The 12,480-nt window shown below is 41.1% G+C and overlaps 1 protein-coding gene across 2 annotated transcripts in view; it reads right to left on the bottom strand.

Annotated features, from left to right (window-relative positions):
* The window catches only part of LOC132651310 (zinc finger protein 431-like), a 41,159-nt gene extending 33,570 nt beyond the window's left edge, over positions 1 to 7,589 (bottom strand). The window contains exons 1-2 of one of the 2 annotated variants that reach the window (XM_060376534.1): positions 7,487 to 7,589; positions 6,168 to 6,331 (exon numbers count right to left, since the gene is read on the bottom strand). In XM_060376534.1, the coding sequence (XP_060232517.1) occupies positions 6,168 to 6,215 (48 nt within the window). In that variant the 5' untranslated portion in view covers positions 6,216 to 6,331; positions 7,487 to 7,589. Of the gene's footprint in view, positions 1 to 6,167; positions 6,332 to 7,478 lie in introns of both variants that reach the window. The other variant, XM_060376533.1, reaches the window with a different exon arrangement.
* Positions 7,590 to 12,480: the final 4,891 nt, after the last annotated feature.

Raw genomic sequence — 12,480 nt, 5'->3', positions numbered from 1 at the left:
TTGTTATACACAATCACAAGTCACATCTAATACCGAGTGGTACCCCGACATGTCCTTTCGTGCCCCTGAGTCACTCTTCACCTGTGAGTAATGGGAACCGGCAATTGGGCTCTATGCCTGCCCAGGTTATAAGAGGAGTGGAGGTGCTGGAGACTTACTGCACCTCCTGGGGATGTGAAACCTCAGCTCTAATTGCCACAGGAAGCTAGGGACACCTTACTAAGTGATGATTACATTGTGATAACTGTTACATCTAAGATTAATATTAACTCCTGGAAATCACATTATTATTTGACAAATACCGGTGACAAGCTAAGACAGTCCTCAAGCTGACAACAGCTCCAGCTCCCCATCTTAAAGCTATCTTTCACTTCTAAAGGAAAACAAAAATCAGTTCCTGGCATAAGGGCCTCACTTGGGGCCTACGCCTATACTACGGGTGGGCCAAGAATGGGCCAGGAGTAATCATTTACATCACCCTAAGGAAAGAATCAGCTATTCCACCCATAGCTATTGGACCCAATCCTGTCCTCGCCCCTCCCATACAGATAGAACCCAAGAAAAAATATTTTCCCACATGGACAGAGCCGAAGGAAAATGTCCCTGCCTCACTGACTCCTTCCTTTGCTGATAAGCCTATCCCCTCCTTGATGGATACACACCATATTATTTTAGACCTTGTTAATTATACCTTTTTACCCCTGAATCATACACACCCTGAACTTATTGAGTCCTGTTGGCTTTGTTATGATTCTGACCCGCCCTTTTATGAAGGCATTGCTGTCACTGAGGAAATCTTCTACTCCTCTGACTATTCTAAATGCAGATGGTCACAACAGGCTGAGGCTAGATTGATGCTGACTTCTGTTTCTGGCCTTGGGTTACGCATAGGCAATAGTATTCTTCAGAAACGCAGACATCTTTGTAATTTAACCATTACATCATCAAGCCACCTTCCCAATTATATCCTCCCAGGCAACAATAGCTGGTGGACTTGCAGTGATGGCCTTGTTCCCTGTATACACACACCACCCCTCAAAAGCAATCTTACTACCTTCTGTGTCCTTGTCCAATTAATTCCCTGCCTGACTTACTATTCTGGGGAAGATTGTGCCCAGTTTTGGGACCCAGTTAATGCATTGCTTAGAACAAAAAGAGAGGCCATAACAGCTGTTAAACTAACTGTCCTCGGTGGCCCTGGAGCTGTGGGTGCTGGGATGGGTATAACCTCTTTCGTTCTCTCCAATAAGCATTACTCTGACCTTCACCGAACAATAAACAAGGATGTTGAGATATTGGAGATTGGCATCACCAACCTGGAGAAATCCCTCATCTCAATGTCTGAAGTTGTCTTACAAAATCGAAGAGGGCTAGAATTGCTTTTCCTCCAGCAAGAGGGACTCTGTGCTGCCCTTAAGGAAGAGTGCTGCTTTTACACAGATTATACTGGAATTGAAAGGGTCAGCATGGCTAAGGTTAGGGAAAGCTTAGAAGAGAGAAAGAAACAGAGAGAACAAGAGGAAAGTTGGTTTCAAAATTGGTTTTCAACCTCTCCCTGGCTCACCACCCTCCTTCCTTCAATCTTGGGACCCTTGGTGGGTTTCCTTCTCCTTGTATCTTTCAGCCCATCGGCCATTAAAAGACTTACTGGCTTTGTAACACAGCAAATTGACTCTCTGGTATCTAAACTGATACACGTTCATTATCACAGACTTGATTTGGCTGACAGAGGCTTAGCTGAGATGGAGGAAGATTGGTGACAGTACATCACATGGGTCTTGACTGCTTGCGTTTGGCTCTCATGAGAACAGCATGAAACTCAGATAAATGCTCGCCTGTTATACCATGGGTACCTATAAGGGGGTGCAAGATGACATTGAAGGGGAGGGCCCAACTGCCCACTTCTGAGTCCCCTGAGAAGCAAACCTGATTGCATAGAGGTTGGTGTGTGATTACCCCTAACCACACCTGCTGGGGATGCCCTCAGCTTTTGATGGGGTCTTCCTCTCCTCCCCAAAAAGGCTGCAAAAAGCCTTGGGAGGATCAGGTCACTACTTCCCCCCTCTGGTTAATGTCCACCATCTGCAAAAGACCTCATGTTCAAAACCTACCTGCTAGCCTCTTAAATAGTTTAAGAATGGAGGAGATGCTGGGAGCCAAAGCTATCCACTGAAGCCAAAGTCAAATAGTGAGCCAAAGCCATGTAGTGAAGACAAAGATATTTACTGAAGCCAAAGCCAAGTAGTGAGCAAAGGTCATTTAGTGGAGACCTAAAGCTATTTAGTGAAAGAGTTACCAAAGACCCTAAATCATGGGTGATAGATTGTGAGAACATCCATCTGTCAGTTTTAGAGCATCTGTGAGATTTCTTAAGAAAACATCCTTGTGGTACATTGCAGGTGCAATATTTAACCCATGAAAGCACTCTTCCTATCTCCTGCAGCAGTTACTTAACCTTCCCCCTTTCCTGCCTTCTCCCTATATAAGTTGGGTAAAAATTTCTAATAAATGAGGCTTTGATCAGACAAACAGACTTGGCCTCATTCCTGTGTCTCTTGTTCCTCCCCTCCCCCATTCCCTCTACCCTCCTTTCTTTAGGAACCCCATTGAAGTCCCTCGGGTCGGGACAAGGAGCCAGAGGGCAGCAAATGAGTGGGAGGAGAGGTGTGAGAGAAAAGCTAGGAGAAAGAAGCAGGAGAGAGAGATCTTGGAACTACGTGAAGATGGACTGGATATAATATTTCACAAAAAGCAAGTATAATGTGGGGAATCTAAATGTTAGGAAACTATGACGGTTTGGAGATTTAGGATGCAGTAACTATTGCCCAGCATTGTGTTCTAGGTTAACTAAACAAGCCCAGTCTCTGTGTGGTGATTTGGGTATACAGCTGTTTAGGATTAACAGCAAGTTTTACCAGAAGATATATCAATAGTAAATATTAAACAATACCTACAACATAATAGTTTGAATTCTACTTTCCCTATTTATATTCCTTTACTTATTTTTCTTTATTGCCTAAACTAACACTTGGAGCACAATATTGAAAAGGAATGGGGGTGGTGAACATAGATGACAAGCTTCTGACCTGAGTAAACTAGCCTAAACCTTTTCTCCATTAGTGATGATTTTGGATGCAGGTTTCTCTTTATTGTGTCGAGAGGTGTTGCCTCTAGCCTTACAACTCTTGAAACTTTTATGATAAAGGCATTTGGATTTTTTCAAAGATTTTATTGTTTTTGTTGTTGAAGCTATTAAGATGTTCATGTGATTTTTGTTTATACATCATTTATCATTTGTGTGGTTTTTATATTTATTGACTTATGTTGTGCCATATTAGGTATAAGCAATTTGTTCATAGTGGAAATCAGAAATGAAAAATCAGAATTGAAAGGGGAGACCTAACAACAGACATTGAGGAAATGCAAACAATCAGTAGGTCTTACTACAAAAGCCTATATGGCATAAAATATAAAAATCTAAATGAAATGGACAATTTTCTTGATAGATTCCATCTTCCAAAATTAAATCAAGATCAGATAAATAGATTGAATAGTACTATATCTCCCAAGGAAATAGAATCAGTCATCACAAATCTCCCTTCCCAAATAAGAAAGCCCAGGGCCAGATGGTTTCAGCTCAGAATTCTACCAAACCTTCAAAGAACTAACTCCAATTCTCTTCAAACTATTCCACAAAATAGATACAAAAGGAATATTACCAAACTCATTCTAGCAAGCCACAGTCACCTTGATACCTAAAACCCACAAAGACCCCCAAAAAAAGAGAACTTCAGACCCATCTCTTTCATGAACATGCAAAAATACTCAATAAAATACTTGCAAACCAAATCCAAGAACACATTAAACATATCATCCATCATGTCCAGGCTAGAGCAGTAAGACAACTAAAGGAGATCAAGGGGACACAAATCAGAAAGGAAGAAGTCAAAGTATCACTATTCACAGATGATATGATAGTATACATAGGTAGACCCACAAATTCTACCAGAGCTCTCCTATACCTGATAAACACTTTCAGCAAAATTGCTGGATATAAAATTAACTCAAAAAATTCTGAAGTCTTCCTGTATACAAAAGACAATTGAGCTGAGAAAGAAATTGGGGCAACAACAACCTTCCAATATTCACAAATAATATAAACTACATTGGTTTAACTCTTACCAAGAAAGGGAAAGATCTGTATGAAAAAAACAAAACTTCAAGTCTCTGAAGAAAGAAATTGAAGAAGATATGAGAAGATGGAGAGATTTTCCATGCTTATGGATCAGTAAGAATAACAGCAAAAATGGTCATCCTACCAAAAGAAATCTAGAGATTAATGCAATTCCCATCAAAATATCAACACTATTCCTTACAGACCTTGAAAGAACAATTCTCAACATCATATTAAAAAAAAAAAAAACAGAATAGTTAAAACAACCCAGTATGATAAAGAACTTCTGAAGTTATCTTCATCCCTGATCTAAAGCTATACTATAGAGCAAGAGTAATAATGATGGCATAGTACTGGCAGAGAAAAAGACTTGTGGATCAATGGAATTGAATCAGATACCCAGAAATAAACCCACACACCTACAGACAGGCAGGACTAAGGCCAGAAATTTATACACTGAACCCCCATGGTATGTCCTCCCCATCAAGCTACCTCCATCCCCCAGTACTACCGCACAGAATCTCTACTTCCCCTCTCAATAGACTACCATATCAGTGTTCTGTCTGAGAGAAAAATCCTGCCTTTGAAAATGCCTGTCTGCTCTCTTTTAAGTCCATGTCAACTGCATCAGTCCTGATCTAACAGACACTACAACATGCACTGAGGAAAGCAGAGACTCACTGGTTCATATTTTAAAAGTCTTTATTCAACTAAGCATTTAAATGCAAAAAAATTAATGGGTAGACTTCTAGATGTATAAAATCTAACAACATTAAATCAAGATTAAATAAATTATTAAAACAGACACATAACAACCAAGATAGAAATGGTAACTTAAAAATCTTAAAAAAAAAAGAGAGAGAGAGAAAAGAAAAGCCTAGGTCTAGAGATTCAGCATGAATTCTACAAGAGTTGCAAATAACTCACTACAATACTCCTCAAAGAATTCCATATAAGGGAAAAGGAAGAAACACTTCCATATTTTTGTTAAGACACCAGCAGTATTATCTTGATTAGAAAAAAATCAACTTCTGAAAATTAATAACACAACCTAATATTGTGTTAACTAATTAATAACTCATGTTATAAAGAACTTCTATACAGGTACTCAGTTATCTGTACAAGAGACATACTCACTTACCTAATACATATGACTGGAAGCCATGATTACAGACTATGTTAATATTAATGTCAAATATTACTGATTCGCATAATACTAAATTATATAGTATACAAACATTTACATTTTATCTTTTATTTACCTATCGACTGAATGAAAAGTTCAACTGACTTGTTCAACAATCATCTTGATATCTTATTTGAAGTTAATCTCCAAGGCGTATAAGTATAAGTGAGTCCTATATTATACCTTGTTGGTTTAAAACCCACACATTACACTCATCACTAACACATTGAGATATGACCCAGGCTCATGAGCACTGTCTATGTTCTAAAATTTATTAATGAGACCATGATTTTCATTTCACATTCATCTTACCTTATTAATACTAAATCATCTGTGAAAGCAATTACTTTTCTGTTACTGCTGACTCGAGGACAGGCTATTTATTGTCCACAAAAGGATCTTTTTATGGTCTTTTGTCATAAATATAGACTGTATTTTCGGTGAAATGGTTGCTTGGATATGATGCCCTATATATCTTATGGCATTGGACATATTCCATGAAGTGATAAAAATTTTGGTTCTTAAACTTGATATATTTTTACACTATGTTCAATTGTATCTTACAGAACTTCATCTCACACTAGGAAAACATTTGTTGAAAGACATTCAAATTTAATTTCTTCAAATGAGTGTTTTCAGTACCCAAATCATGTACGATATATACACATACACTTTGACAGAAACTTTTTCCATTTTAATTTGTACTTGCAACTATAAAATGAAAATGTTTTATTGGTTTGAGGATAGTGAATTACTTACCAATAATATAAGATCCTGGTGCTTCCCTTGCTTATGAGTGAGGCTTACCTGGCATGGAAGAAGCCAGTCCATGTTTCTGTCTTCTTTAGGTCCCATTTCAATTTTGCTCAACAGCGTTTTATGGAGGGCATGGGACACTGCATACACTGCATTCCGTATGGAATAGCTGGGCTCAAAAACAGTCACCACATCATTTTCTTCTGGTTTAATCTCTATAGAAATTGGGTATGGGTCATGATTTTCACATAGCAAAACAGGAGATGAGCAATCAAACCTGTCAATCCAGAATTAATGGAAGTAAAAAATCTCCTGGGTACTGGGAGGCTGTAGAAGACTAGATATAGCTCATTAAGCCAGGGATAGCTATTGTTTTCGAATATGAGAAGCTTCCTCTGAAAAAGTTCATCAAGTCATTCCTATTTGATAGGGACTCAAAATAAAATGTATTGGTTTGCCATGTTCTACACCTTCCTTCTGGTTGAAAATAATTTATTTACCATGCGGAAAAACTTCAGTTACTTATGTGAGTACAGAATACCTGCACTTTTACCTATGTATGTTGGTTCAAATTCAGGAATTCAACACCAAATAGTACCCAAGTTTCAATTAGCCGATTGTTTTTCTGCAAAGCCACACAGATTTCTTTCGTTCTTTCCTTCCTTTTCTTTCTTCTCTCTCTCCTTCCTTCCCTCTTCTTCCTCCTCCATCTCTTTTTTCTCTTTGCCCATATGTATATGCCCTGAGCCCAGCAGAGGTGGGCAGATCCTTCTGTACTGAGTCCCCAGCACCCTAACAACAGCCCAGTGCACCTTACCTACTCAACAGCCCCCTAAAAATTATTTATAGGATCTTTCCTGCTCGTGCACCCGCAGGCCAGCAGAGGGCGCCAAAACAACCAATACAAGGTCGTGCACAGCCTCACCCCGGGCGGGGTGCACCCATCTCCCCCAGGAAGCATGCAGGCCTGGAGGGAGCAGAGGACTGTGTTCTCGTCCCGCCAACACCCTGCCTGCGGTTCTGCTCCACACACGAGCCACTCAGGGACTCCAGGCGGATGGATGGATGGAAGGCCAGGGGTGGACAAGGGAAGGAGGCAGGGAACCCCCAAATCCCTCCTACTCCCCTTCCTCCCCGCCCCCACCCCACGTGTGAGCAGGACTATGAATTCATAACTGCTTGTGATAAGAAGATTGCGGACCTGGGAAAACCGTTCCGGGTAGCAGCGCGTCTCTGGCGGAAGTCCCGCCCCTTAGGGCTTCGCTTCCAGAGCCGCCCTGCAGACTTTCTGGCTTGGAGGCACAGAGGCCGCCCTGCCATCTCCCTGGCCCACGGGGCTGTAAACACAAACCCTCTACTCACAGACAGACCTTTATCCCTTCGTTTCTCACTTCGGAGCTCTTGCTGGTCACGGAAGTCCCAAGAGTCCCAAGATGAATCGCGGCAGAGACTCAGAGGCGCGAGAACTACAAACATGGCTTCGGAGCAAGGACTTCTGGGATTGTATACTAGAACTACAAAAATGGCGTCCAGGCGGCGCCATGCATACTGGGATTGTTTGTAGTCACGAGCCTGCGTCTCTCCCTCTCTGTTGCCTGGACCGTGGCCCCAGAGTCGCCTACAAATCCCAGAATCCGCTGCGTGCCGTTGCCAGCATCATTTGCATGTGTTCCTTAGGATTACCACCATTTGGCTTGGCCAGGCGCGTGGAAGTAGGCGCGGGAAACCTCTTTGTCCTCAGACCCCACAACCCCACACAGCCTTTCCCCTGCTCTCCGTGTCTGTAAATCTCTCTGCCACGCCATACCGTCATAGGGAGCAGGAGCTTTGTGACGTCATTGCCCCGCCCCTTGTCCACGAAGTCAACACACTTAAGCTGCTCCTGCTACTACAGTAAAAAGTCCTGTCCCTGGTAGCTTGTCCTTGGGTCTCTGCACCTTTGATTATGTCCCTGGGAGTCAGACACAGACAATAATTTTTTTTTTACATGAATACCACTCTGCCTTCTTTTGGAGGGGGACTTTTTTTTAATCTTTTTATTAATTACACTATTCATTTTGTATCCCCCATGTAGCTCTCTCCGCCCTCCCTTCCCAATTCCTCCCTTCCTCTCCCCTTCTCCACGCATGCCCCTCCCCAAGTCCACTGATAAGGGAGGTCTTCTTTTCCTTCCTTCTGATCCTAGGCTATTAGGTTTCATCAGGAGTGGCTGCATTGTCTCCCTCTGTGGCTTCTCCTTTCAAAATGGAGTCACCCAAGCTAACTTAAACTCTTCAATCACATAAGTAGAAAAGTAACTAAGATACCATGCACACATGATATATACCCAAAGTTAAAACGTAAGATTTTGCTGGAGACATAAATGTATTCTACTGCCAATCTGTGACTAGTGTTTCCCTTCTGTATCGCTTGTTTTGACTGGAGTATGTTTTCACAAACTCCACAGGAAAATGAGTGTCACAAATTACAGGCTAAAAATCGGGACTGGAGGGATAGCTCAGCAGTTAAGAGGACTTCTTGCCCTGCCAGTGAATTGAATTTAGCTTCCAGCATTCATATTGGGCTACTCCCAATGGTCTGTAACACCAGATCCAAGTGGTCTGACACCCTCTTCTGGCCTCCGTGAGGACCCACATTCCTCTGTAAACACACACACACACACACACAGAGAGAGAGAGAGAGAGAGAGAAAGAGAGAGAGAGAGAGGAAAGTGAGAGGGGGAAAGGATAGGTTTTTTTTTTTGTGTGTGTGTGTGTGTGTGGATGTGTGTGTGTGACAGGATCTCCCATCTGTATTGTCTTTTAAAATCACATATAAACTAAAATGACCTTGATCCAATCATCTTGCCTCTAACTCCTGGGTGCTTGGATTCCAGGGGTGCAGCACCACACCTCAGTTCAAGCATTGGTGAAGATGGGACTCAGATTTTCTTGTGGTTGCTAAGCATTTGGTCAACAGAGGGATCCTGAGACCATAGGTACCATTTCTCTGTAAAACAACTTAAGTCTTTTCAAGGGAGAAAACTAGTTCAAGCTCAAGGCCTGTGCTCTAGGCCAGGCACATGGTCTCACTGTGGGAGATGGAAATGAGGTTTACAACAGGTGTTAGTTAGCTTTTTTAAAATGAGGTTTTCGGTATTACACATCAGTGCCTGTGATTATGTGGAAGTGTTCCATCTCTTTGGATAAGCTGCTGTATTAAGATCAGTGGTGTGGGATTGCAGAAAAATCACAGGCCTGGCCAGGCTCAGGTCCAGCAAGCCAGGAGGCAGATACAGTAAGGTGCAGGCCTCTTGGACTGAAAGGCAGGTCTCAGCCCAGTAGGTGCTTCACCTGAGGTCATGAGAGTTTGTGGATATACTGCACTATCCAGCCACCAGAGCTGGCGGCCAAGCCCTGGGAATTCAATGGCAAATCTCCAGAGAGGAGGGGAGTACTCCATCCCCCCAGGATAAATGACTGACAAATTTCAAGTAGCCATGGTGGAAAGCTGATTATATCATGAAACACAATTTTGTCATTTTGTCATGTGATATCAAGGATTTATAAACCTTGGGCCATGAGAGGGGCTTAAAGGGTACATGTGTTTGATTGCCTGGGAATAGAGATACTAGGGATAGTTGATTTACATATTGTGGTACAGTACCTCATTTGCATGTAGTATCACAGTACTATTACAAGGAGAATATGTTAATTAATGATCCTATTCATGGGGGAACATCTCCAGGTAAGATCTCCTTAGGATAGGGTGGAGTATTTTCAGGAATCCACAGGTGCTTGCTGAACAGGTTTCTTATCAGGAAAAGGACAGGCCTGTAATCTTCACTTAAGGCTATGTGATGCTCCTTATAGGATCTGAGGTTCCCCAGATCAGGCAAAGAGAGAATCCCACTGAGAAAGTGAGTCCACTGTTACACACCAAGCTCAGAGGCTATCTGGAATTGTCATACTACAAAATTATATTCAGAGTTCCCCAACTGAGGTTCTGCAACAACTCCTCAGTATCAACAGTTTGTTTAACAGTGCTCCTTATGCATTACCAGCCTGTCTGTTGGCTGTTCTGTGATGATGAGAATCAAGGCCAGGGCCTTCTGCCACGGCAGGTCCTCCAGCAATCACCAACATCATTTTGTTTCCATTATCAATGACAGCATCTTATATACTAATGGTTTTGCATTTCTGTGAAGATTTTTAAATTGTGCAAACATATATTTTAAATATATTATGTCATAAAAGAAATCATGCCTTGTCAACACCAAGAAACACTTAAGAGCAGTCAAGGTCAGTATGTAAACTGTTACAAGACTGAAGGACACACTGGCTGCCTGAGTCAACAATCCTTAGAAACTTCTCTAGGTTGTAGAATTCAGTCAAAAATAGTTACAAGAATCAGGTGATAGTGTCTGTAGTGAAGGAAAAGGAAAGTAAGAATGTCCAGATGAAAGAACACAGAAAATCGGAGAAAACTCACTCTTGCCATTGTTACACAACTAGGGTCTTACACAACAGGGTCTGACAAAACTTATGTACCTAAAATAAATCAATTTTAATTTCTAAAGAAAAAAATAACATATAGAAGAAGAAAACTTTAGGAAATTACATGTGCGTGTGTATTGTCACTATTTTCATTATCTTATCCTCTAGGATGCCAGAAGATTACATTCGATATCCTGGACTTGGAAACATACACTTCTGAGCCCTTGATGTAAGTGCTAGGAATTAAAATTGGCGTCAAAATGGAGTAGTACCACTAACTCTCTAGTTCCCAATGATGTCATTATAATGCAGAGGGTGAAGATGCTGCATTACCCCTTCTCTCTCCTAGCACTTAAAGGTGATGAAGACTCTGATAAATGGCTGCTGGATTTCTCTCCCTTTGTGAATGGACTTCCCATATTCTTATTGTCATTGCTACCACAGTTCTTTTGATATGAGTAAATGTAACAAAAGGCTTTGTTGAAACCAGTCAGATTATATTAGAAAAATATTCATTATTTGAGATATAGCCTAACTTTTTGGAATCAATCAGAGACAGGATATGTCTACATAGCCACGGCTGTTTCAGAACGCAATCTGTGGATCTCGGCATGGTGGCACACACTTGTAATTCCAGAACTCAGGGAAGAAGAGGTAAGCAGATCTCTGTGACTTTAAGGACAGCCTGGTCTAGAAAGTGAGTCCAACACATCCAAGGATACACAAGCAAATTTTCTCTCAAAAACAAACAAACTCCAGATACACCTGCCTCTGCCTCCTTCAGCAAATCCTACTGGCCTGCACCACCAGAACTGGAACTTGAAAGAAAAATTCTCAACTTCATATGAAAAAACAAATAAACTCAGAATTGCCAAAATGATCCTATACACCAACCTATTGTCTGGAGGTATCTCCATCCCTGATCTCAACCTGTGCTACAGAGCAATAGTAATAAAAACCACATGGTACTAGCATAGAAACAGAATGGTGGCTCAATGGACTCAAATTGAAGATCAAGAAATAAACCCATACACCTACAGTTACTTGATTTTTGACAAACCAGCCAAAACCACATAACGGAAAAAAGACAGCATCTTCAACAAATGGTGCTGGTCTAACTGGATGTCTACATGTAGAACAATGCAAATACATTCATATTTAGCACCCTACACAAAACTAAAGTCCAAGTGGATCAAAGACCTCAATATAAAACCAGACACACTAAATTGGCTAGAAGAAAAAGTGGGGAAGAGCCTTGTCCTCATTGGCACAGGAGACAACTTCCTGAACAGAACACCAACAGCACAGGCTCTAAGAACAACAATTAATAAATGAGATCTCATGAAACTGAAAAGCTTCTCTAAAGCAAAGGACACTGTCGTTAGAAGAAAAGGATAGCCTACACACTGGGAAAGGATCTTCACCAACCCTGTATCTCATAGAGGACTAATATCCAGAATATATTAAGAACTGAAGAAGTTAAAAAGCAACAAATCAAGTAATCCAAATTAAAAAATGGTGTACAGAGTTAAACTGAGAATTCTCTGTGGAGGAATATAGAATGGCAGAGAAACACTTAAAGAAATGTTCAATGTCCTTATTCATCAGGGAAATCAAAACTACCCTGATATTTTTACCTTACACCCACCAGAATAGCTAAGATCAAAACTCAAGGGATGACACATGCTAGAGATGTTGCGGAGAAAGGAGAACCCTCACTGACGGTGGGAATGTACCCTTGTACAACCACTTTGGAAATCAATCCAGCATTTTCTCAGAAAATTATGACTAGTGTTACCTCAAGATCCAGCTCTACCACTCCTGAGCATATACCCAAAAGATGCTCAAATATAGAACAAGAACATTTGCTAAACTATGTTTATAGCATT

Source organism: Meriones unguiculatus (genome assembly GCF_030254825.1).
Source record: "Meriones unguiculatus strain TT.TT164.6M chromosome 13 unlocalized genomic scaffold, Bangor_MerUng_6.1 Chr13_unordered_Scaffold_45, whole genome shotgun sequence".
NCBI classification, from domain to species: Eukaryota; Metazoa; Chordata; class Mammalia; order Rodentia; family Muridae; genus Meriones; species Meriones unguiculatus.
Note: the sequence above shows the minus strand (reverse complement) of the source record. Positions and strands in the feature narration are given on the sequence as shown.